At 48.2% G+C, this 26,600-nt stretch overlaps 2 protein-coding genes across 2 annotated transcripts; both read right to left on the minus strand.

Annotated features, from left to right (window-relative positions):
- Nucleotides 1-2,737: 2,737 nt before the first annotated feature.
- LOC112883349 (tyrosine-sulfated glycopeptide receptor 1-like) lies at nucleotides 2,738-15,073 on the minus strand. Its single transcript, XM_025948640.1, has 2 exons — nucleotides 13,538-15,073; nucleotides 2,738-5,886 (listed from the first exon to the last, which is right to left on the minus strand). The coding sequence occupies exons 1-2, from the start codon at nucleotides 14,965-14,967 to the stop codon at nucleotides 2,823-2,825; spliced, it is 4,494 nt and encodes a 1,497-aa protein (XP_025804425.1). The 5' UTR covers nucleotides 14,968-15,073; the 3' UTR covers nucleotides 2,738-2,822.
- Nucleotides 15,074-17,377: 2,304 nt separating this feature from the next.
- On the minus strand, nucleotides 17,378-21,081 carry LOC112883357 (tyrosine-sulfated glycopeptide receptor 1-like). Its single transcript, XM_025948649.1, has 2 exons — nucleotides 20,955-21,081; nucleotides 17,378-20,848 (listed from the first exon to the last, which is right to left on the minus strand). The coding sequence occupies exon 2, from the start codon at nucleotides 20,709-20,711 to the stop codon at nucleotides 17,514-17,516; it is 3,198 nt and encodes a 1,065-aa protein (XP_025804434.1). The 5' UTR covers nucleotides 20,712-20,848; nucleotides 20,955-21,081; the 3' UTR covers nucleotides 17,378-17,513.
- Between the last annotated feature and the right edge of the window lie 5,519 nt (nucleotides 21,082-26,600).

Consider the following 26,600-nt stretch of genomic DNA (forward strand, 5'->3'; position numbering starts at 1 on the left):
CGAAGGTTCTACCGAAGATTTCGAGAAACCTTCGGATAGATTGAAAAGCATTGCACGGTTCTTGATTTGTTTTGCAGGACCAACCAAAGATGATCTGGCTGGTCGAAGGTTTGTGCCTAGCTGAGCGTGCGAAGGTTACATTGTGACCTTTGCAAGGATGGACCAACCGCTTGGACAAGTGACAAGCGCATCAGAGGCTAAAGCTGACTTCAAGGCGACGAAGGAATCAATTGCACAACCTTCGACGACGCCAAGACCCCAGACGAAGAGTCGAAGGTTTCGTGGAACCTTCGATATCACATGGGAAGCGTGATCACCTTCTAGTGAACAACTTTTACACGCCATCGTTTGGAAGTGACCTAAAAACCGGAATGTCCTATGGATATTCTAGGTAGGTAGGGATATTTCTAGCACTGTGTAACGAGGGTAAGAGTATAAATACCTCTATCTTTTACTGTAACAAGGATGATTTTTTAAGATTTTAAAAGTACATATAGAGTTAGTCCTTTGAGTCAGAACACCATTCTTACTTTTTTGTTTGGAAAAATATCCTTCGAAACCCAACAGTAATCAAAACGACACAAAGTTGAGAGGCTGCTATAATCCTTTGAAAAGTTCAGCTCCTTCGTGCAAAGAAAATGGCTGCTTTGGTAGCCACCATTGATTATGTGAACATTGAGTTTTTAAAAGATACACTTTTTTGGATGATGGTATTGGTGTACTTTGACATATTTGCTTTTACCTACCGTTCAACGTTAGTCTTTTATTTACTGCAGTGGAGCCATTTTGGTTTCTATATATAGCCTGATTCCTTGTCAGTAATTGGCTCAGCGAAGAATGTTCATCGTTGATTAATGTGGTGTGCATGAACGGGATGATACTGCGTGCTGGATGAAGATGACGTGGTTTCTTCTTACTGCTGCATGGTTGTCATTTCGTCAAAAAGTCGAAGCATTTCCAGATTGAAACTGGAATTCCGGTCAGCATTTTGCGCCGCTTTATTCCCAGTTGACACCAGACATCTCTACTGCCTTCTGAAGTTCATGCTTGGACCAGACATCTTGTTCCGTTCTCTGCACTTTGAACAAGACTCTCTTTTTCCTCCTTAACTGGGCGGCGGAGTTTCGCCTATTGCTTTGAAGAAAAAACAAAATTTTGAACCAGACATCGCTGGCATTTCAAAGAATGGTTTCTGAGTTCTGTTGATCAGAGTCAAAGAGCTGAATGGCAATTGAGAATAGCTGAATGGCCAATACAAAATTGAAACATATCAGAGGCTGCAAAAACACCAGAGCGGAGGTACTGCGCCCTGCACGCAGGTGGCCCCGCCATCACCGCCGGCACGCACGATGCGCAGCCGGAGGCCCCCGCGAGACGGCGGATTGGCGACGCGTTCACCGGAGCTGCTAGCAGATCGCGACGTCTCGCTTGCGCAGGACGGGCGGTGCAGCGATCGGCGGCGACGGCGGGACCTCGATAGGAGACCGCAGCGCCAGATGATAGACGGAGGAGAAAGAGGGCCTATCTGCAAAATACTGGATCGCGATCTAAAGTAGGGGTATTTTGTAAAATGTAGGGTTCCTTTTACATAATATCGGATCGCGATCCATAATCGCGATCCAAATTAGGGTATTTCATAAAATGTAGGGGGTCTTTTGTAAAATACCGGATCGCGATTATTAATGACAATCCAAAGTAGGGGTTTTTTTGAAATTATTAGTTACTCTGTAAAATCTCCTTGCCGGCTGCCTGGCCGCCGACGAGGCCGCGCTGCCATCGGCGAAGGCCTGCTGCCCATCGCCACATGCTTCGCGCAACCTTCCGCAGACCGAGCACGCCCAGCCTCTGTGCCAGCGCCGGCACCCGCGGCCCCATGCTTTCATCATCGGGCGGGCCGCAAGCATCACAGGTGAACTCAGCAGTAGCCCCTCGACGACCCCTCCCTCCTCCCTCAGCCAACCACTCCACCACCGCCACCTCTTGTTCCCCGCTCATGCCGCTGCCGTGCGTGCGTCCGCGTCGTCCTGGGGCTGCGCGACGCAATGCTGGTTCTGGAGCGTGCAACGCGGCGCCGCTGTCTCGGAAGCATAGCAGCGCGCTCAAGCTGCTCGATGAAAGAGGCGGGCCCGTCACTTCGGCTCCATGACTTGGACGTAGATAATGGTTATCCAAAGGCTCGTGCGGGCACGTGCGCCGAGCAGGTATCGACGACGGGTGCACGGTCAGGTAACATGTAAGCTGCAATTGCCTGGTTTCCCCACAATGCCACCGTGTCAAACTTCTTCTGCATGGTTGGTACTCGCACAGTCGTCCTTTCGGTTATCTGGATTCATGTCCGGATTTATTTGGCGACTGCAGTCTCAAAACCAAACACAATAATGCACTGCCATTTCATTTCATACTTGAACCAGACACTATTGGCGTTACTCATTCCACATCCTAATTTTAAGCTCCAGTGGTTCTGAATTCTATGGATCAAAGCCAAAGAACTGGGTGAAAACACCTGAATGCATTAGTATCAGTACAAGTACTTCAGCTAGTAAGGAAGTCCATGAAGATGGCAATTGTTTTCTCTTGCTTTTGCTTTCCTTGATGCTTCAGTAACTGATCAGAGAATATGTTATGGAGTACTTCTACAAAGAACAGGGGGGGGGGGGGGGGGTGGAGGGATGGATGCTTTTCTTAGAAAGAACTTTCAAATATACAAGAAACTGTACATGATGCAATACATCGGTACTCACTTAAAGCCAAAACTAGTAACTTCACTGAAAATAGATCTGCTATATGTCTATAACTCTACATGCAACTGAACTACAATGTTATCATTTGTAGACTGACTTTTCGGTCTGCAGGCCATCATCAATGCTTTCCAGATATGAGATTACTTCCATGATACGTGGCCTCATAGACGGGTTATGGTTCACACACTTACAAGCAACTTCAAGCATCTTCAGCATTTGCTCTTCTTGCCCTGTGCCTCGTAGCACTGGATCTAGGACCTCAATCTGCTTCTCATGAGACCTCATCTCCAGCACCCATGGGACAAGTTCTTTTGATCTGGACAGGACCTGAACAGGTCGTTTTCCTGTAAGCAGTTCAAGGAGGACAACTCCAAAACTGTATATATCACCTCTTAGAGTAGCTACCCACCCTTGGCCATACTCAGGTGGGATGTAACCAAGAGTGCCAACCAATTCGGTCGTGACATGAGTTTTGTTCGGAAGGATCAGTCTTGACAGCCCAAAATCTGCAATGTAAGCTTTGAATTCTTTGTCAAGTAGGATGTTGCTGGATTTGATGTCACGATGGACAATGTGCGGCTTGCAGACATCATGGATGTAAGAAAGGCCACGGCTAGCTCCTTGTGCAATTTTGAGCCTCACTGGCCAGTCAAGAAATATTCCAGGATCATCATCCCTGTTGTGAAGCCAATCATCCAAACTGCCATTCTCCAAGAAAGAATATATGAGGAACCTCGAGTTTCCATGGATGCAATAACCCCACAGTGGCACAAGATTTTCATGCTGGGCCATGGATAGTGCTTCAACCTCTGCAGTGAACTCCCTTTCCATAAGGCACATCTCGCCGTTAAGCTTCTTAATTGCAAGCTTGGATCCATTGGGTAGCTCGGCCTTGAATACTAGTCCATAGCCTCCACATCCAATGATGTTCTCCTTGCCAAATTTATTTGTTGCCTTCATAATGTCCGTGAATGTGAGCTTATTTTCGTCTCCCTTGCTTCCTGGCATCATCACCAATGAATGCTCTGAATTGGAGTTGAATGATAGCACTTCTATGTCACTATCATCGGTGCTCCTGTTTTTGGTCCTGGAACTTGTTCCCCGGGACAAGGCAAGAAGACAAACAAGAAGGAATAGGATGGCAATAGCTACGAAAAATATAGCAAATGCAAGCGCAAATATGACCTTCTTCTTATGTTGTTTCTTGGAGGTGAATTGTGCTTCTGCCGAATTGCAATGGCGAATAAGTGTAAGACCACAGAGCTTCGGGTTGCCATCAAAGCTAGCATTTGTGAATGTACTAAATTGGCCTGTGGTTGGCACAGGCCCTTCCAGGTCATTGAAAGAAACGTTAAACTTAGAAAGGAAGTGCAGATTGTTCATCTTGGTTGGAATTCTGCCAGTTAGATGATTGCTTGATAAGTCGAGCACCAGCAAGTTTGTGAGGTTGCAGATCGATTGGGGGATTTCTCCATATAATTTGTTGAAGCTCAAATTTAGTGAAAGGAGCTCTTTTAAGAGACCTATCTCTGGAGGGATCACACCAATGAAGTTATTGTTTCCTAGATTGAGCACTTTTTGAAAAGCATTGGCCTTGCGGTATTGAAGTGACATATCTACATAAATTGGTAGTTGAAAGACTCTCGGATCCAAACTTGCAGCAGTCTTCTCTGATTTTAGCATTGGCATATCTGTTAACGCTGTAGGAATTTCCCCAGTCAGATTGTTATTTGATATATCAACATAGAACAGGAAGTTTAGGCTGCTTATCCAGTCAGGTATTGTTCCAGTTAGTTGATTGCTCTGTAAAAATAACATCTCCAAATTTCTGAGCTTTGATAACCAATGAGGTATTTTCCCCAACAATGAGCATTCACTTATTGAAAGAACCTGAAGATTCACAAAACCGTCAATTCTGTCATCGTCAGGCATGGTCTCATGCATGAAATTATTTCCAATAAGAAGAGTGGTGAGATTCTTGGAGCTCTTTAGTATCTGAAGTGCATTTGTTAAATTCGTAAAACTGTTGCCAGTAAGTGATAGGAAGGAGAGTGACTTCAGATGGCTTAGTCCCTTCGATAACTGGCCATGGAAATTGTTTGAAGATAGACGCAGTGCAGTTATTTTGTGGCATGAGTATATGCTTTCTGGAATTTCGCCGCTGAAACTGTTCCGCATAAGATCTAAGGTTTTTAGATCGGGTAAGTTGGAGAAATTGACCTTGTTGAGTTCTCCACTGAAATTGTTGTTCTTGAGGTCGATGGTTGTGAGATTTGTGCAGCCGCCCATTGATGATGGCAGCTCTCCTGACATGTTGTTGTGGTCCAAATGGAGCTCCTCCAATCCCTTGAGCTGACCTATATAATCTGGGATATCACCAATGAAGTTGTTGCCTCCAAGATCAAGTGTAGACAGATACCTGACGTTGATTATGCGTTTACCATCAAGTGTTCCTTGCAAATGGTTGTTAGGGAAAGACAGGTGCTCTAGCAAGGTAGCATTGAAGAGTTCATCAGGGAGTGTCCCAATGAGGTTGTTGTGGCCAGCCTTGAGCACTCTCAGCATGGAGCAGTTACCAAGCCCTGGGGGGACTGTGCCACTGAATTGGTTGTAACATAGATCAAGCACAGCAAAAGATGGAGATATGTTACAGAATTGTGTTGGTATCTGCCCAGTAAAGCTGTTGTTGCTGGCATTGAGTGCAACCAGATTCTCCATCGCCTTCCATGTTATGGATGTAAACTGCCCTGTAAACATGTTACTTGAGATGTTAAGTACCTGTAGAGGCTGGCCAGGGGTTGAAGATGGCAGCTCGTGCAGCTCTCCGCTGAGTTGGTTAAAGCTGACATCAAGGGCAATGATGCTGCTGGATGATAACAATTCCAGCGGCAGGTCACCAGACAGCAAGTTGTAGGACAAGTTAAGATGCTGAAGGCCAGCGAGGTTGCTCAGAGATGGTGTGATGCGCCCTTCAAGGCCTCTAGAAGCCAGAGAGACCTCAATGACTGTCCTGTTTCTGTTGCAGGTGATGCCTTCCCATTTGCAGCAATCTGTGTCTCCCTGCCATGACTTGGCTAGGCCGGCATCATTCGACAGCCCAGCAAGGAACTGCAGGAGAGAGGCCTTCTCCTGCTCTGTGCAGCAACTTGTTGGGGTTGCCAAGCAGATGAGCAGCAAAAGAGCAAGGCCAAGGAAAGGTATGGGCAATCTTCTGCTGCATTTCTCGTATGAAAAATGGAGTGACTGCATGGCTTCTTATTGAAACTAACACGGAAACTAGATGCTTAAGCTGTGTCCTGTCTAGACAAAGTACCAATGGTCGAATCAAGAAAGAGCATCACGTAGCAGGAGGCTGCTCTTGCTTCCATCTTGCAGATTTCTTCCTAGTCGTGGTTAGCACAAAGAAAAACAGAGTCAATGATAAGACGCCATGTGATTTTATTTTATGCAACAGATAAAGCAGCTTGTTTATTCAAACTTTGACATTTGATTGGTGTATGCTGCAATCATCCATCAAGAAGTCCAACTTACCAAGCTTTCTGATGATACGGAATATTTTTCTCTACTCATCCTTGTATCCATAATCCTCGTTGAATTTCTTACAGCCTGCCGTGATTTACCTGATCTGAGATCAAAATCTTAACAATTTCACGTTTGCACTTCACAAACGTGTAGTCTATAAGTCTATTCTGAAATAAAAAAGAACTGCTTGGTGCAGACAAAAATCTGAAATTAAAAAAAAACACTGCTTGATGCACCTTTTGTTTTTGTAGGATGATGCACACCCTTTTGTTATTATAGCAGGAAAAGGCATGTTTTTTTACTGACATTTCTTTAGGGGCAATGGCTGGCAATTTGCCTACCTGAACTCATTAAAACACAAGCCTGGTGCGTACATGTTTCACGAGGGTGGGGTGGGAGTGGGATGGATACTTTCTTCTACAAATACTTCGAAATATGCAAGTAACTGTACGTGATGAACTATAAAACTAGTCAAACTCTAAACTAGTACGTCTAGGGAATATACATTTATTCTATGCAAATATTACCATGTTTTTAACAGGCTAATAACATTGCTTCTTGACTGCTGACCCTTGCGTCCCAGGCCAGCACGGATGCTTTCAAGGCTGGACGCATGAGGAAGAAGAGGAGGCAAGAGACAATATGCATCCGCTATTCCAATTCTGCCCTGTTCATCCTTTACACAGAGGGGAAGAAAAATCAAGTCAAGAACTGGATGCCCCGCCGTGGGAACACATGGAAACAGTGATCTGCACATCTGCCACGGAAGGTCGCAAGCTTCTTCGTAGCTGGTTCGCACAGTCAGACCACCGTGTTTATGCTGAGGCAGCCCTGTATATTATATTGAGAGGGCCAACCCTTCTGTGCTAAGAAAAAAGGTTGCTTGGTGACCACCGTTCACTATGTGATTATTCAGCTGTCACAGGATACATTTCTTGATGTGGTGTCACATGGGACATTTGCTTCTACCTGCTTCGCAATGTCAGCCTTGTCTTGTTGCAGCCATGCTTACAGTTCTTGGATGCCCAGTCGATAACCCTGAGGCCAGTTTTTTACTTTGATTTGTTTAACGGCTGCCTGTTTGGACTAATGCGTAAGGACGTGTCACGTGCGGTGTTTTTTTTTTGGTTGATGAACCGATTCAAAAGGATTGCTTGTTGCTGTTCAATCGCACCCAGATTTTTCCACCACTCCTTATGTTAGCATTAGGTGTTTCGTGGTGATTTGCCACTAGTCCGTGAGTCACTCTGGAATTGGAACGATGTAAATTGGAGTAAAATGAGCAGCCTAGTAAAGCTGTAAGCTGTGGATTTTCTTTTCTTTTTTTTTTGACAAGGGTATTGCTGTAGAGGTTGATACTGCGTGCTGGGATGCCGTGGTTTCTTACCTGTTGCCTGGTTGGTACTCCTCGTATGCCTACTGTTGCGCATTCTGGTCAGCATCTGCATTCAAAATTCCACGTTTGAACAGGAAATCGTTGAGTGACAGCACCTCCCGACTCTGAAGATGCAGTGGTTTCTGAAGCCTGTTTATGATCAGGAGCCAAAGAACTGAGTATCATCAACATCCAAGTGCACCCATTGCTCATTAGTGACAGTGACTGAACCGAAAGCGCCGTTCCTCACTTGATTCTACCTTCAGAGTGCCTTAGCCACCTGAACAGAGTGCACACGCAGTAATCTGAAAAGGATTGCGCAACCTGTTCTGAATTTTCTGATCATTTGATTGTTTCGAACGATGCGCTGCTCCCTCCAGATCAATTGATTGTTTCGAACGACATGACATCGGAGCGAAGAAGAAAGCACGAACTAGGCCGTGCAAAGAACGATGCCAAGCATGCTCAACGAAAACTCGCCGACCACGAGATGCTTGGGCTTCGGAAGCTCGCACCTCCGCCGCTGCCGCCGCACGCCGCCGGCCGCCGGCATGCACGATGCGGTTGGACTTCGAGGCCCGGGCGCATCTCGTTCGGCGACGGCGTCCATCGGAGCGGATCGCGCTTTTCAGGCAGTCATCGTAGCAGTCTGAGCGTTTCTTTTGGATGTCGCGCCTGTGCTGGAAGGGAGGTGAGGCGGCCGGCGGCACCGCCGCGACGTCGAGACGAGGCGAGAGCCGGATGACCGAGGTCGAGAGGGTTTATTTGAAAAATATTGGATCAAATTAGGGGCATTATGCAAATATAGGGGTTTATTTGTAAAAGATCGCGACTATTAATCACGATCCGAATTAGAGGTTATTTGTATAATATAGAGGTCTGGATATAAAATATCTAATCACGATCCAAAATAGGGGTTTATCTGTAAAATGTAGAGGACCTTTTCTAAAGAATGGTTATTATCAAATCACGCTGCCGTCGTCGACCGCCGATAACCCAATGCTGCTCGTCTCGCTCAAGCGGCCGTCGACCAAACGCTCGCGGCGCTAGCGCTGGTACCTTCGGCCCCATGCTTCGATTGCCCGGCGAGGCGGCGAGAGCGAGACGGCGGGCCGCAGGCATTTCAAACGAACTCTGTAGTAGCTTCTCCTCCGGCCGGCGGCCAGTTGGCCACCACCAGTCTACCCGCTTGCACGCCGCACCCTAACATTGGGCGCTCATGCCCGTGTGCGCGCGCTTCCTCGGAGCCCTGTGCTCCCCAATGCAATGCCGATCCTGGGGGGGCGCTGAAAGCGACGCCACCGTATCGGATTCGCGCTCAGGCTGTTCGACGAAATGCCGCTGGCAGTACCCCTCAGTTGGGCTCGTTCCTTAGACAGAGACACTGGCTGTCGAAAGGCTCGTGCGAGTTGGCTAACCGGCCAAGCCGAGGTCGTAGACAATGTAAGTATTTCACTGCCACTCCATTTCATAGAACCAGACATTGTTTGCATTCGTGCTCTGCCTCCTTTCTTTACTCTTAAGCTCCAACGGTTTCTGAAGCTTGTTGATCGGATCCAAGAGCTGAGTTAAGCACTTAAATGCATTAGTATGACTACTTGAGCTAGTAAGGAACTCAACGACACAACCATTGCTTACTTGTTTTTTGCTTTGTCACAATGCTCCAGAAACTTGTCAGATTACACATGTTACACAGTACTTCAAGGGAAAAAGAAGCGGATGGAGGATGGATACTTTCCTCAAAAGTAATTTAAAAATTTGCAAGAAACTGTACAATATGCATTCTGACACTGGCCAAACTCAAAACTAGTATCTATACTGAAAAGTACATCTATTAATCTATTTTATGCACTGAACTACGAAAAATTGGCTAGTTGCTGTGCTGCACTATGTCTTGACTGACTTTTATGTCTGCAGGCTATCATCTATGCTTTCCAGACATGACACTACTTGCATGATAGGTGGCCTCATAGGAGAGTGTTGGATCAGGACTTCAATCTGCTTCTAGCACCTATACGTGCCACATGCAGTATCCCCACAGCGGCACAAGATGGTCATGTTGTGCCTGCATGGACAGTGCTTCAACCTCTGCAGTGAACTCTTGTTTCCATCAAGCACATCACCGTTGAGCTTCTTGATGACGAGCGAGCCTGCAGCCATCAGGTAGCTCAGCCTTGTAGACTAGCCCATAACCACCACACTCGATGATGTGCTCCTTGTAGAAGTTATTTGTAGCTTTCATGATATCAGAGAATTTGAGCTTGTTTTCGTTGCCGTTGCCTTTTGGCATCATGATCAGTTCGTGCTCAGAGCTGTTGTTGAACGAAGTTATTTCTGAAGTCTGTTTATGATCGGGAGCCAAAGGACTGGGTATCATCGACATCCAAATACACGCATTACTCACTAGCGATAGTGACTGAACCGAAAGCACCGTTCCCGAACCTGAACTGAGCATACAGTAAATTGGGACGATGTAAATTGGAGTAAAATGAAGCAGCGTATGCACAGTAATCTGAAAAAGGGTTGTGCAGCCTGTTCTGAATTCTGAAGCGCGTGCAGAATGTTCAGATGGGAGTTGGATGGGCAGCGCTGAAAACGGGAGGCAGCAGATCACACAAGACAAGACTACAAGAGTTTCCTCAGATTATTCACTAGACATTTTCCATGGGCAAATTCGTTGATGATTCTCAAGATACAAGAACGATGTGCTGCTCCCTCCAGATGATTTGATTAATTCGAGCATGCCATTATCGGAGCGAAGAAGAAATCACGAACTCGGCAGCGCACACGATGTCAAGCATGTTAAACGCCTCCCGCAAAAAAAATGCTTCGCCTTCGGAGGCCCACACTGCCGCCGCCGCCGCACGTCGCCGGCACGCACGATGCTGTCCGACTTCGGATTCGGAGGCTCCGGCCCATCTCGTTCGGCGACTTGGGAGCAGCCAGCAGCCAGCGGATCGCGCGTTTCAGGCAGCCGCCGCACCGTCCTGAGGAGGGGAGGCCGGTGAGCAGATGGCAGAGGTGGAAGAGGGTTTATTTGAAAAATATTGGATCCAACTAGGGGCATTATGCAAAATGTAGGAGGTTATGTGTAAAAAATTGGATCGCGAGGTATTTTGTAAACGTAGGATATCGGATCGCGACTAGTAATCGCGATCCAATACAGGGAGCTATTTGTAAAAATTGGGGGTCCTGTTGTAAAATAATGGTTATTTATCAAATCTCCTGTCCGGCGGCGTGGCGGCCGACGAGATCGCGCTGCCGTCGGCGACCGCCGATAACCCAATGCCGCACGTCTCGCTCAACCGTCCGTCGACCCAACGCACGCGGCGCAAGCGCCGGCAGCTTCAGCCCCATGCTTTGATTTCCCGGCGGGCCGCAGGCGTTGCAAGCGAAAATCTGCAATAGCTTCTCCTCCGGCCAGTTGGCCACCACCAATCCACCCATTTGCGAACCGCACCCTAGCATTGGGTGCTCATGCCCGCCTCGTGCGCGCTTCCAGGAAGCCCTGAACTTCCCGACGCAATCCCGATCCTGGGGGTGCTCGCGGAACGCGACGACGCCGATTGGGAAGTTTCGCGCTCAGGCTGTTCGACGAAAGTTGGCTACCTGAGCAGTTCGACGTCGTGAACAATGTAAGTGTTCAACTGCCACTCCATTTCATAGAACCAGACATTATTGGAATACGTGCTCTGCATCTCTACTCTTTAACTTCCAATGGTTTCTGAAGCTTGTCAATCGGAGCCAAGTTACAGCACCTGAATGCATTAGGGCTCAGTGCTCTGCATCTCTACTCTCTAACCTCCAATGGTTTCTGAAGTTTGTCGATCGGAGCCAAGAGTTGAGTTACAACACCTAATTGCCGTAGGATCACTACTTGAGCTAGTAAGGAACTGAACAAACGCACCGTTTTTCACTTGTTTTTGTTTTGTAAAGATGCTCTAGAAACAGATCAGATTATGCATGCTGCATAGTCCTTCAAGAAAAAGAAGCTGGTGGAGGATGGATAATTTCCTCAAAAGTAGTTTCAAATGTGCAAGAAACTGTACAATATGCACTGTAACACTAGCAAACTCAAAAATAGTACCTCTACTGAAAAATACATCAATTTTATACGCTGAACTATGATGTTACCATGTTTAATTGGCTAGTTGCAGTGCTGCGCCATGTCTTTACTGACTTTTCTGACTGCAGGCCATCATCCACGCTTTCCAGACATGACACTACTTGCATGATAGGTGGCCTCATAGAAGGGTTATGGTTCACACACTTGCAAGCAACCTCAAGCACCTTGAGCATTTGCTCTTCATGCCCTGTGCCGCGGAGTGTTGGATCCAGGACGTCAATCTGCTTTCCTTGAGACCTCATCTCTAGCACCCATGGGACAAGTTCTTTTGATGTTGACATGACTGAAACAGGCCGCAATCCCGTGAGCAGCTCAAGCAGGACAACTCCAAGGCTGTATATATCACCTCTCAGAGTAGCCACCGATCCTTGCCCGTACTCAGGGGGGATGTAGCCGAGAGTGCCAACCAATTCGGTCGTAACATGTGTTTTATTGGGAAGGATCAATCTTGATAGCCCAAAATCTGCAAGATGAGCTTTGAAGTCTTTGTCAAGTAGGATGTTGCTGGATTTGATATCCCGGTGGACAATATGAGGTTTGCAGACATTGTGGATGTAAGAAAGGCCGTGGCTTGCTCCTTTTGCTATCTTTAGCCGTGTCGGCCAGTCAAGAAATGTGCTTGCATCATCATCCCTGTTGTGAAGCCAGTCATCGAGACTGCCATTCTCCATGAAAGAATATATGAGGAACCAGGAGTCTCGCTGAATACAGTATCCCCACAATGGCACTAGATGGTCATGCTGAGCCATGGACAGCACTTCAACCTCTGCCGTGAACTCCCTTTCCATTAGGCACATTTCACCATTGAGCTTCTTGATGGCAAGCTTGCAGCCATCAGGTAGCTCAGCTTTATACACTAGCCCGTAACCACCACATCCAATGATGTGCTCCTTGTCAAAATTATTTGTAGCCTTCATGATTTCAGAGAACGTGAGCTTGTTTTCTTCTGCCTTGCTTCCCAGCAGCATAACCAATGTGTGCTCTTGACTCGAGTTAGGTGAAGTTGTTTCCACATCTCCATTTGCCTCTATTGTACTTTTGGCTGTCAACCTTTTTACCTTAATAGTGATAAGGAGACGCCCCAACAACAAAAGAATGGAAATCACTGCAAAGAACACGCCGAATGCAATTGCGAAAATGGCTTTCTTATTTCTTCCTTTTGTGGGTACCAGAGGTGCATCAGCTGAACTGCATCGACGACCGAGCATAGGGCCGCACAGCTGTGGATTCCCATCAAAGCTAGAATTCTGAAATGTACTAAATTGACCACCAGTTGGAATTGGCCCTTCCAGGTTATTGTTAGAAATATTGATTGTGGAAAGGAAGTGCAGGTTCTCCAATTCAGATGGGATTGCACCTGTGAGATTGTTGTTGGATAAGTCTAGCACCTGCAGTTTTGTGAGATTGCAGATGGATGTAGGTATTGGTCCAGTTAAGTTGTTGAAGCTGATATTGAGGGAAATGAGGGCTTTCAACTGACCAATCTCCGGGGGAATCACACCCATCAGTTTGTTGCTGCTTAGATCTAGCATTTTAGGGATAGCAACCAGTATGCGGTACTGACGCGATGGACTTCCATAAACTGGCAGGTCGAAGATCCTTGGGTCTAAATGGGCTGCTGTCGCATCTGAAGCTAGCATTGACATATTCATTAATGCTGTTGGAATTTCCCCTGTAAGGCTATTGTTTGATAAGTCTAAGTAGAAAAGGGAGTTTAAGGTGTTTATCCACATTGGTATTAGTCCACTGAGTCGATTGCCACCTAGGACCAACATCTCTAAATTTGTTAGCTTTGATATCCAAAGAGGTATGTTCCCAGACAATAGGCATTTTTCAATGTCCAAGACCTGAATATTCTCAAAACCATTAAATGTGTCATCCTGTGGCAGGATCTCTCCCTTGAAGTTGCTCCCAATTAGCAGGGTTGTAAGATTTGCGCAGCTCTTAAGGATCTGAAGTGTATTTGTGATGTTTGTAAAATTGTTTCTACCAATAGATAGGAAAGTGAGAGCCTTCAGGTTACCTATTCTCGGTGAAAGTTGCCCTTGTAAGTTGTTTCCAGATAGCCTTAGTGCAGTCAAATTTCTGCAGGAGTATATGCTTTCTGGAACTGTGCCAGTGAAGTTGTTGTACAGAAGGTCTAAAGTTTTTAGATTGTACAGTGTAGAGAAATTGACCTTCACAAGATCGCCACTGAAGTTGTTGCTCTTGAGGTCAATGGTTCTGAGATTTGTGCAATTTTCTAGTGATGATGGCAGCTCCTCTGACATGTTGTTGTTGTCCAAATGGAGCTCCTCTAATCTCTTGAGCTGTCCTATAGAATCAGGGATATTGCCAGTGAACTTGTTCCCCTCAAGATTAAGGGTTGTCAGATCTCTAATGTTGGCCATGCGTGTATCATCGAGTACACCATCCAAATCATTGTTAGGAAAAGATAGGTGCTCCAACGTGGTAGCATTGAACAGCTCATCTGGAATTGACCCACTGAGGTTGTTGTGGCCAGCCTTGAGCACTCTGAGCTTGGAGCAATTGCCGAGCTGTGTCGGGATACGACCACTGAATCTGTTGCAACAGAGTTCAAGCACAGCAAAGGATGGTGATATGTTACAGAAATGGCCTGGAAGTTCCCCTGTGAAGCTGTTGTTGCTGGCATTGAGTGCAACCAAATTCTTCATCCCCTTCCATGTTGTGGACGTAAACTGCCCTGTAAACTTGTTGCTTGAGATGTTCAGTACCTTCAGAGGTTGGTCAGTGGTTGAAGATGGCAGCTCATGCAGGTCTCCCATGAGCTGGTTGAAGCTGACATCGAGGACGATGATGCTGCTGGACGACACCAATTCCAGCGGCAGGCCACCATACAGCGAGTTGTAGGACAAGTTGAGATGCTCCAGGCCGGTGAGGTTGCCAAGAGATGTTGAGATGTGCCCTTCAAGCCCCCTGGAAGCCAGTGAGACACTGATGACCGTCTTGTTTCTGCTGCAGGAGACCCCTTCCCACTTACAGCAATCAGTGCCTTCCTTCCATGACTTGGCGAGGCCTGCATCCTGGGTGAGCCCGGCGAGGAACCGGAGCAGGGAGGCCTTCTCCAGCTCTGCGCAGGAACTGGTGGGAGACGCCAACGAGACCAGCAGAACAGCAAGGCCAAGATAAGGTATGTGTAACCAGCTGCTGCACTTCTTGTATGTAGAATGGTTTGGCTGCATGGCTTCCTCTTGAAACTAGCATGGAAACCAGAAAGCTTAGCTTGTGTGTGTCTAGATGAAGGATTAATGGTCTAATCAGGGAAGAGCATGAGGTAGAAGAAAGAAGAGGCTGTTGCTTTAATCTTGGCTATCAGTTCCTAGTCGTAGGCTCGTAGCCACCTCAAATAAAAATGAAGTCAACGGTTAGAGGCTATAGGAAATCATCCTTATTCTGACTGTAGTTAACGTAGCTGACGTGGCGGCCCACTTGTTCAACGTCTCATCGATGGCTGCATGATATGATCTGTTAAGAAGTCCAACTGACCAAGCTTCCTGACCGTACAAAAGATAAGCCTTTTTATTGTCAATCCTTGAATCCGTACATGCATGCTCAGTGCTGAAAATTCCCGGGGTAATGAGGGTGAGGGGAGACCTGCCGTGATTAACTGGATCCAACATCACTTCTGATGCCATGCATGTTCACTTGATAATTACGGCCTGCCTTGGTTTACCTGATCTCAGGATCTGGCATCACTTGTCCAACCTGCTGTCTTGCCCTTAGCAGTTAGTACATGACAAAATCTGTAGAACATTTTTTTTACGGAACTACGGTGGACCCATTGGGATCAGCCTGAACACGAATTTTAAGCATGGAGGAAGCGTTTACAGAAAGTTACAACCCCTGCTGTAGGACATTCATATGCTGGTATGGAAATTAGATGGACAGAGAGGAAAACGAAGGCAACATGTGTTGCCCCAAATTCACTAGACATTTCCTGGGAAAAATATACGCTGGATTTTGTGCAGTCCAGTGGTTGATGATTATTAGGACTCAAGAACAATGCGCTGCTCAGATCATTGGATTGCCATTGGAGCGAAAAGGAAAGCACGAATTTGGCAGTACGAACGATGTCAAGCATATTACACGCCGGGCACAAGAGCGCAGGTCTTGCAAATGGGAATTCTTTCTTGTAGAGTTTTAAAATGGTCGGACCTCGTAGGCCCGCCGCCGCCGTACGTCGCCGGCAAACACGGCGCCGTTGGGCTCCGGACGAGGCCCCATCTCGTCCCACGCGGGCGGCGAATTACGCATTTCTGGCCCTCATCGAAAAACAGGAGTCTTAAGAGTTTCCTTTGAATGTCGCGCTTGTGCTGGACGGGGAGGTGCGGCGGCCGGCAGCGTCAGCGCGCCGTCGAGAGGGGAGAACGGAGAGCCAAAAGACGGAGGGGGAGAGGTCTTATCTGCATAAATCGTGATTAAATAGTAAATGCCATTAAAAATAGGGGGCACTTTACAAAATGTAGGGGTCTTTTCGAAAGAAGTTGGATCGCGATTATTAATCGCGATCCAAATCAGGGGGTATTTTGTAAACGTTTTGGGTGCATTTGCAAAAAGTCGGATCGCAATTATTAATCGCGATCCGTTGCAGGGAGGGTTTTGAAAAATAGTTCTTTTTTTCTTTTTGTCAAGTCTCCTATCCGGCGGCACGGCGGTCGACGAGGTCCCGGCGTCCCGCTGGCATCGCCGGGCGCCGGCAACCCCATCGCGACGCGCCTCGCGCAACTTTCCGTAGACCGAGCAAACCCAGGCGTTTTGCTGGTGCCTGCAACATTGGCTCCATGCTCTGGTCGCCGGCCGCCCGGCCGGGCTGCAAGCATCACACTCACATCGGAATTATACAGTAGCGCCTCCTTCTCTCCGGCCACCACCACCCGCGCGCCGTGCTCTTGCATCCCGAGCTTATTCCCTAGAGCCGTCACCGACGCCCTCGGGCTCTTCGGTGCAATGCTGATCCAGGCGCGGAACGAGCCGCCGCGGAAGCAGACGCGCTAAGGCTGGTCGACGAAATGCCGCCGAAGTCGGCACCCAAGTGACGTTCCTTCGGTAACAAGGGCGGCTGTCCTAAGGTTCGTATTCGTACGGCCAGGCGCAACGGGAATGAGCAAGCTGAGGAACATTCCAGGATTCGTGGTATGCGGCAAGTTGTGGCTGCGTGCTGCAAATCTGCAATGGATTTTATTATTCACTATACCTTACTCTTGCATGGTTTGTGCTCTTACTTTAGATCGTTGAAAACTTGAAATGCATTCATGTTTAGTTTGTCATCCTACAATGTTCTACACCCTGGTCAGCATGTGGCAGCTTTATCCCAATTAACGACCATATGCTCTCATCCTGAACCACAAATTGTTGGCAGCTACTCATTCCGCGTCCTACTCTTAAGCTCCAGTAGCTTCTGAATTCGGTGGATCAGAGCCATAGAGCTGATTAACACTTAACAGCACCTAGGAGCATTTGTGCCAGTACTTGGGTTAGTAATGTACTCGATGGAAATGACCAGTTTTTGCTTGCTTCTGTTTTCACAATGCTCCAGAAACTGAACAGGCATACCGCATACATGTTACATACCATCTCAAGTAAAGAAAGGGATGGGAGCTAATCTGTTTGAATACTTTCCTCAAAATCTTTCAGAGGTCTTTCAGAGGTCTCAATATGTACAAGAAACTGTATAAGATGCCCTATAACTAAAAACTAGTACCCCTAGTGAAAGATACATCTAATCTATTCATTTAGCTACAAGATTCTCATGTATAACTGGAAAACTGCATTTTTTCTTAACTGACTTTTGTGTCTGCAGGCCAGTATTGATGCTTTCCAGCCATGAGACTACTTCCATGATAGGTGGCCTCATGCTAGGGTTATAGTTCACACATTTGCAAGCAACCTCAAGCACCTTAAGCATTTGCTCTTCGTGCCCTGTGCCGCGGAGTGTTGGATCCAGGACCTCTATCTGCTTTCCCTGAGACCTCATCTCCAGCACCCATGGGACAAGTTCTTTTGATGTCGACAAGACTGGAACAGGTCGCAAACCTGTGAGCAGCTCAAGCAGGACAACTCCAAAGCTGTATATATCGCCTCTCAGAGTAGCTACCCACCCTTGCCCATACTCGGGAGGAATGTAACCAAGAGTGCCAACCAACTCGGTCGTGACATGAGTTTTGTTGGGAAGGATCAATCTTGACAGCCCGAAATCTGCAACATAAGCTTTTAATTCCTTGTCAAGTAGGATGTTGCTGGATTTGATGTCACGGTGGACAATGTGAGGCTTGCAGACATTATGGATATAAGAAAGGCCACAACTTGCTCCTTGCGCAATCCTGAGCCTCGTCGGCCAGTCAAGAAATGTGCTGGCATCATCATCCCTGTTGTGAAGCCAATCGTCCAGGCTGCCATTCTCCATAAAGGAGTATATGAGGAACCTCGAGTTTCCCTGGATGCCATATCCCCACAGCGGCACAAGATGGTCATGATGTGCCATGGACAGCGCTTCAACCTCTGCATTGAACTCCCTTTCCATCAAGCACATTTCACCATTGAGCTTCTTGATGGCGAGCTTGGAGCCATCAGGTAGCTCAGCTTTATAGACTAGCCCATAACCACCGCACCCAATGATGTGCTCCTGGTCGAAGTTATTTGTAGCTTTCACGATGTCAGAGAATGTGAGCTTTTTGTCTCCCCTGACTTGTGGCATCATGATCAGCTCGTGCTCTGAGCTGGAGTCGAATGAAGTTGTTTGAACATCTCTATTATCCTCCCTTCTATTTGTGGATGTTAAACTTTTTAACCTGATTAGGACAAGGAGAAGCCCCAGCAACAGAACAACGGCAATCCCTGCAAAGAACACGCCAAATGCAATTGCAAAAATTGCCTTCCTTTTTCTTTCTTTTGTGAAGGCTGGATGTGCTTGAGCTGAACTGCATTGACGAACTAGCATAGAGCCACACAACTTTGGATTCCCATAAAAGCTAGAATTCTGAAATGTACTAAATTGGCCACCAGTTGGAATAGGCCCTTCGAGGTTATTATTAGAAACATTGAATTTGGAAAGGAAGTTCAGGTTACGTAATGCAGCTGGGATTTCACCTGTGAGATTGTTGTTGGATAAATCTAGCACCTGCAGGTTTGTGAGATTGCCGATGGATAGGGGCACCGGTCCTGTTAAGTTGTTGCAACTGATATCGAGTGAAATGAGGGCTTTCAGCTGACCAATCTCTGGGGGAATCATACCCGTGAATTTGTTACTGCTTAGATTTAGCACTTTAGGAAAAGCAATCGGTATGCGGTATTGAAGTGATGGAGTGTCATAAACTGGCAGATCAAAGATCCTTGGGCCCAAATGAGCTGCAGTCTTCTCTAGCATTGGCATAGTCATTAATGCTGTCGGAATTTCCCCAGTAAGGCTGTTGTTTGATATGTCTAAATAGAAAAGGTAGTCCAATGTGTTGATCCAGGTTGGTATTGGTCCACTGAGTCGATTACCACGCAAAAACAACATCTCCAAATTTGCTAGCTCTAATATCCAAAAGGGTATCTTCCCTGACAACAGGCAATCCTCAATGGCCAAAACCTGAAGATTGTCAAAACCATCGATTCTGGCATCGTCTGGCATGGTCTCGTTCATGAAATTCATCCCAAGAAGAAGGGTGGTGAGGTTCTTGGAGCTTCTTAATATCTGAAGTGCATTTGTTATATTTGAGAAACTGTTGTTTGAGAGCGACAGGAAGGAGAGGGATTTCAGATTGCCCAGTCCTTCTGATAACTTTCCATGGAACTTATTTGCAGACAGCCGTAGTGCAATGAGGTTTCTGCATGAGTATATGCTTTCTGGAATTGTGCCACTGAAGTTGTTCCATATAAGATCTACGGTTTTTAGATTGGGAAAGTTGGCGAAATTGACCTTGTTGAGTTCACCGCTGAAAGTGTTGCTCTTAAGGTCAATTGTTATGAGATTTGTGCAATTGCTCAGGGTTGGTGGCAGCTCCCCAGACATGCTGTTGTAGTCCAAATGGAGTTCCTGCAATCTCTTGAGCTGACCTATGGAGTCTGGAATCATGCCGTTGAAATTGTTTTCTCCAAGATCAAGGATGGCCATATTGCTGAGTTTGACTATATGTGTGCCATCAAGTTTTCCTTGTAAACCATTGCTGGAAAAAGAAAGATGCTCCAACAAGGTGGCGTTGAAGAGTTCTTCAGGGATAATTCCGCTGAGGTTGTTGTGCCCAGCCTTGAGCACTCTGAGCTTGGAGCAATTACCGAGTCCTGGGGGGATACCACCACTGAGTTTGTTGTAACAGAGTTCAAGCACACTAAAGGATGGTGATATGTTACAGAAATGACTTGGAATCTGCCCAGTGAAGCTGTTGTTGCTGGCATTGAGTGAGATCAAATTCTCCATCCCCTTCAATGTTGTGGATGTAAACTGCCCTGTAAACAAGTTGCTTGAGATGTTAAGTACCTGTAGAGAGTGGCCATGGGCTGAAGATGGCAGCTCATGCAGGTCTCCATTGAGCTGGTTGAAGCTGACGTCGAGGACAATGATGCTGCTGGATGACACCAATCCCGGCGGCAGGCCACCGGACAGTGAATTGTAGGACAAGTTCAGGTGCTGCAGGCCGGTGAGGTTCCCAAGGGACTGCGAGATACGCCCCTCAAGGCCCTTGTAAGGCAACGAGACTGTGGTGACTGTCCCATTTTGGTTGCAGGCGATTCCTTCCCATGCGCAGCAGTCAGTACCTTGCCAAAACTTGGTGAGGTCGGCATCCTGCGAGAGCTCTGTGAGGAACTGGAGGAGGGAGGTCCTCTCCAGCTCTGTGCAGGAACTGGCGCAAGACGCCAAGGAGATGAGCAGCACAAGGGCAAGGCCAATGGAAGGCATGCGCGGTCTGATGCCGTGCTTCTTGCATGAGAAATGTTTTGTGTTCATGGCTTCCTATTGAAACTAGCACGGAAACCAGCTCATGCTTGAGCAGCGTCCTTTCTAGACAAAGTACCAATGGTCTAATCATGGAAGAGCATGAGGTAGAAGAAGCTGCTGTCGCTGATCTTTTGTAGTCGTGGTCACTACAAAGGAAAACAACGGAGCCAAGGATTAGTTGCTATAGGAAAATCCCCATTATGATTGTAACTTCTGCAATAGGGAATAGACAAAGCAGCTGATTGTTCACACTTTGACGTCCCATTGGCGGCAGCCTGATGCACCGATCCATCAAGAAGTCCAGCTGACCAAGCTTCCTGGCCGTACAAAACATTTCCTTTTCACAGTCATCCTTGAACCAGTCCTTGTCGAATCACTGCCGTGATTTACCTGATGTGGTCAATCCTTGTTGAATTACTGCCGTGATTTACCTCATCTGGCATCACTTGTCCTACCAGCTTCACTTAACGAACAGGATGCACCTTTTGATTTTGCAGGATGATGGTGCGCCCTTTCTGGCGAACAGAAAAAGGTGCTTATTTTCGAAAGAAGCTGAAGATCTGCAAGATCCGATTGGTAAGTGACAGAACACGGCGAGCGTCATTCCGGGGGGCGCTGATAATAATTTAGAGCAATCATCGGCGTCGCGGTCAAGGTGTGGACGCTGCTTGGAAAATAGAAGGCGCAAGTGGAGGCAAGAAAACAAAAAAGGCACATGCTAATGGAGGTGGTGGGTGAGGGTGACCCGGCGACCTATTCTTCTGGTTCCTGACCTTCGCCCGAGGCTGAGGCTAGTGTGAGTCTGTAAACAGGGCATGGCCCACATGGTCCATCGACCTTTCCAGGTTCCTTCCATGGAACGCTGCGGCCGCACCCCCTGTATTTCGATCTGCATCTCAACGAGTGCTGTGCGGACACTTTGCAAGACCGGCGCGAGAGGAGAGGCTGCTGCGGTGGAGAGGATAGCGTTCGTCTCCGCCAACGCTGGGTTTGCCGATTTACTGTAGCGAACGGAAGCATCCAGTACCATATACAAGTATGCGGTGCGGGAGTTTCATCCGTGGATTTGCAGTTCAGTCGCGTGTGGCGGTCCGCGGTGTGACTAGCCTGATACCCTTGCAGATGATGCAGTAGTGATGTGTACGCCTGCAGCTGCTTCCCATGGCCCCGGCTGCACAGGTGCGCGATGGACCTTGTCTCTTCTTGCTGACCGGAATTCAAAAGCGCTCGACGGGAACTGGATAGCGTGTAAGTTCTGGCGGACTAGAGAAAAGGAAATAATTGAGACTTGAAGCACCCATGTAGCGTGGATAGCCTGAACTTCTGATCTTGTGAACATGGCCTGTCGATGAAGTTTTTATCCAGGTAGAGGTAGGTGATGCTAAAAATCTCTTATTTTGGGGGCCATCGTCTTACACTCTTACTCTAAGCTTCTAGTTATCAGTCGAGGTCATGTTGATGGTTCTGTTAAAAAAAGATTATGTTGATGGTGCTTGCTTGGTTAGTGGGCGCAGTTGCACATTATAATGTTGTTCTTTAGTGGTTGCTGTATGATTATCTGCCAGCACGGGTTGGCTGTGCTTTCCTTGCGGTGTTGATTGCAGGACAGCAGAGTTTCCGGCAGCACTAGGCCCTGTCGAGGCTCCAAGGTTTCTGAAAGGAACCGGATTTTCAAATCGAGAAATCCGACTCCCTATAGTCTCTGGATCAAGTACTATCATGTACAGAAACCATTCCAAGCATAATATCATAGTCATACTTCGCATAACATTAAACACGGGTTTAATTATTACATAAATTCATAGGATTTGTAGTACAGAATTTATTACAAACCTCTCGGCTAGAGCGAACAAGCAGAAAACGCATAGCAGTGACTAGGCCTCTGGCCGTCCTTCATCTTCTAGAACCTCCTCCACAGGCAACTCGAGCGTAGCACGGGCTTCAATCGTACCAACCGTCATTGTTAGAGTCGAACTCCGGATCGGATCCTGCATCGTACCAGGCTATTCCCAATGTATGGGATAGGTTCACGTCATCATTTGAATGCAAGCTTTATAGTGGACTATTCTAAGAGTATACCAAGTTCAAGGAATTAAGCTAGGGTTTCCTATCCATGCAACAACATATATAAGTATACATATCTTCTTTCAACCTCAAATCGGGCCCTTCCGGCATTCCGGACTCCCGGTCAACGCACACCTTCCAAACCACCAAGTCGATGTCAGGACTCCCTCTGCCCCCTGGCAGGGAGTCATTCTAGAGGGAGGTGGAAATCAAGAGTAACACTAACAAATAAGAGCAACAGAAGAGTAGGGATGTCCATGACCGAGAAAGCGGCTATACGCATAGATTTCACCCCGCAGGGTTGTACATTTGGACCCACTCGAATCAACACCAGTCGGAGATCAGCCAACTAAGCGATGAAACACCGATCTACGGAAACAGGACTAGGAGCCACGGCACCATCCGGCTTTTCCGGATCTTGGACGCATCCTCCCACAAGAGGTCGTCCCGGGACTGTGAAGCCTCCCATGCGTCTCAGAGAACATGAGGTTAGCACCTCCTTCCCCTGCACCGATACTCAATCCTCCTACCGGCTTGGTACCGCACTTGCTAGTCCCGGACCGGACCCACCCTCATAATGGATAAGTGGTGTGCACGCTTAACATATTCCCACAAGTCATAGTTACTCTCACCTGGTCCTTAACTGCCGAAGCGGGCATCTTCGTCATATGTGTCTCTACCACGGTGGTCCACAACTGCACCCTTGACGGGTGCCCACAACACCTCAACCATGTAACCAACAAGTTGTACCCATTACAGGTACTCCATAGGGTGTGCCAAGATACAGACCCCAAGTCCTCAAACAATGATCGAGTTAAGTTCGCCCGCTCTCGGCTAAAAGCCCTAAACACCAACTTCTGAGTAGTGTATCTTCACTCACGCCAAGACTATCCATCCATTCCCACATATACACATTCAAGGTACGGCATGATGTCAGACCCGGGGCCACGGGACTGGATACATGATGTAGTTTAAGGAGGATTAAGAGATTAAGTCCGTCTTATCTCTTTTTACCTCGTTTATCTCTTATTTATCCCGTTTAAATAGGAGATAGAGCTAACCGATACAGGAGGAATCTACTCGAGATATGTTCAAGTACGATTCCTTAGCTGGTGTTGGTTAGTATTTTTGTAACCCTGGCCTCTTGGATATATAAGGGAGGTCAGGGACCCCTTTCAAAACACGATCTCTAGGTCACTTACACCAAAGGCAATACAAACCACCATACAGGACGTAGGGTGTTACGCATCTTGCGGCCCGAACCTGTCTAAGCTTTGTGTTCCTTGCACCTTCGAGTTCCTGATCTCGGCGTCTCCTCATCCAAAACTTACCACCTTGGGTATATCCCTCGGTGGGCAGCCGGTTAAACACCGACAGCTGGCGCGCCAGGTAGGGGAACGCATCGAAGATTCATTGGCGAGCTCGATGGCGACTTTCAAATTCTCCAAGTCAGTTCCCTCTCAGGGCACGACATTCATTTTTGGCTCGTGGGTCTGCATCGCAGATGGTGTGGGCGATTTTCGGCGTTTCCTCGTCGACATGAGGCTGAAGACCTTTGCTGCGGTTCCTCGCAGCGACCTCGACAAGTTCATGGACGGGCTCGACAGCTTGCCGCTCCATGCTTCCGCAACACAAATTGAGATGGAGTCTGCTCCAGGCTCGACTTCTTCTAGTGTTGCGGTAGTTTCCTCTGGTTTGGACTTGTTCCAATCTAGGGATTTGCATAGCCGATTCCAACCCGGCTCATGCAAACTGGCCACTGATCCCTAGGAGGCCAACGTCTCTGGGTCCCTCTCCACGTTAGAAGAGGACCTGGACTTTTCTACTCCAGGATGGCAAGCCAGAAGCCACCGCGTGTCGGGGGGCTTCGGGTTATTCTGGCGCCAGCAATCTGGTGATCACCTCCTTGCCAGAGGGGCGCATTGTGCATTGGAGAGGCATGATGCTCTCCGATCTACTTGAGGCAGAGGGTCGACTTGTGGCTCATCTCGAGCCCTTGCCCTTTCAAGAGGGCAGGCCATTGGCTACCGCGGCGGAGGGGTCGACTGAACTAGTCGATGAAAGCTCTCACGAGCTTTCCTCCCGCCAGGTGCTAATGGCGGAAGAAGGCGAGGACGATGGGGATCTTCCCATCGTCAACTTCAAAGCGGTCTCCGAAGATGAGATCATGGCCAACGCCGGCGACGAGAACGACGTCGATCGTGAGGCGCGGCGGGCCAGGAACAGGGCCCGCACAATCCGGCGGAGGAGGGCCAATGAGCATAGGTGATCTATGAACCGCGAGCTTGACCCTGAGTTTGCTGCCGTAAGCGAACGGGGTTTCAGGACTCCGGTGGCCAACATCGCCAGGGTGACGGCCATCCTCGAACGCAGTCATGATCCGGAAGTGCGTCAAGCGCTCCTTTATGCGCAGAGGGCCTGGATCCAGCTGGATCAGCACAACCTGGCGTCCACCATCAGGGAGGAGCGCGTGGGCGAGAGTCGGAGTCAGGCTCACAGCCGAACGGCTGGCGGCCGTCCTCGACACCAGCTTAGCAACGACAACGCTCGCAGAAGCCAGGCCCCTGGCGGGAGGCAGCAGCCACCACCAGGGGGTCTTCCACGGCAGGCCAATCATCGACTTCCTCCAGAGGACCTGCGCCAACATATCAATGAAGGTCGCGATGCGCGGACCATGATCTCCTCCAGGCGCAAGGTCCGCGAAGAAGTCGAAACTGAAGGTACTGACTGTAGCGACCGATTTTCTGCTTTTTCTGCACGTTTCAGCAGCTACAAGTATCCAGAGGGCTTCAAACCGATCGGCGTCACCAAGTACGACGGCAAGCAAGCCCCTCAGCAGTGGCTCCGTTGCTAGTCCACGGCCATTGAGGTCGCAGGGGGTTCGAATATCACCGAAGTCGTCTACTTCCCGATGGCTTTGGACCCTGCGCCGCTCACTTGGTTGGAGAGCCTCAGCAACAACTCGATCGACTCCTGGGAGCGCCTCAGGAGAGTTTTCATCGACAACTTCCAGGGAGCGATTGCTCGTGCAGGTACTCGTCACGATCTTGCTCAGTGTAAGCAGGAACGTAATGAGCTTCTGCGGTCCAACACACGTCGCTTCTTCGACATCCGCGCCACCATCGCCAACATCTCGGAGGACGACATCATTGATTGTTTCTACAACGGCATCACCGACCCGAGCATCTACAGGGATTTCGGGCGGAACAGGCCAAAGACTGTTGCAGGCCTTCATGATATGATGCACGATTGATCCAAACAGGAGGAGAAGATGCGGAAGCGGTTCCCGCGGCGTCAAGATAGCAATCTGAGGCGCCCAAATGACAGCCGCAACGACAAAGGCCAGGCGGACTTTTCGGGTCCACCCCGGAAACGAAAGCCAGATGATATCATCGCGGCTATCGATCATCCTTCGCGGGGCAAGAAGTCGACGACGCAGGAGGAGTTTGAGAAGCTCCTGCAGAAGAAGTGCTCGTGGCATCCAGGTGCCAATCATGCCGCCATCGACTGCTACCACCTTCGGAGAACGTTCAGCAACGCCGGTGGTGGAAAGAAGAATAAGAAGCCTACGGATAAAGAGCCCGAGGATGATGATCAAGAGGACCACGGGTGCAACCCGAAGTTTCAAGATGCCTCGAAGGTCGTCAACGTCATCTTCGGGGGAGATGAGGATTTTGGTTCCCGACGAGACCAGAAGCTGATTCTCCGGGAGATTTTGTCCGTCGAGCCGGCGGTACCACGACCACTCCGTTGGTCGGAGGTCCCCATCTCGTTCTCTCGCGATGACTAGTGGACGAGCTTTTCGGAGCCCGGTAAGTTTCCATTGGTCCTGGA

The sequence above is a fragment of the Panicum hallii genome, chromosome 1, assembly GCF_002211085.1.
Source record: "Panicum hallii strain FIL2 chromosome 1, PHallii_v3.1, whole genome shotgun sequence".
Classification (NCBI taxonomy): domain Eukaryota; kingdom Viridiplantae; phylum Streptophyta; class Magnoliopsida; order Poales; family Poaceae; genus Panicum; species Panicum hallii.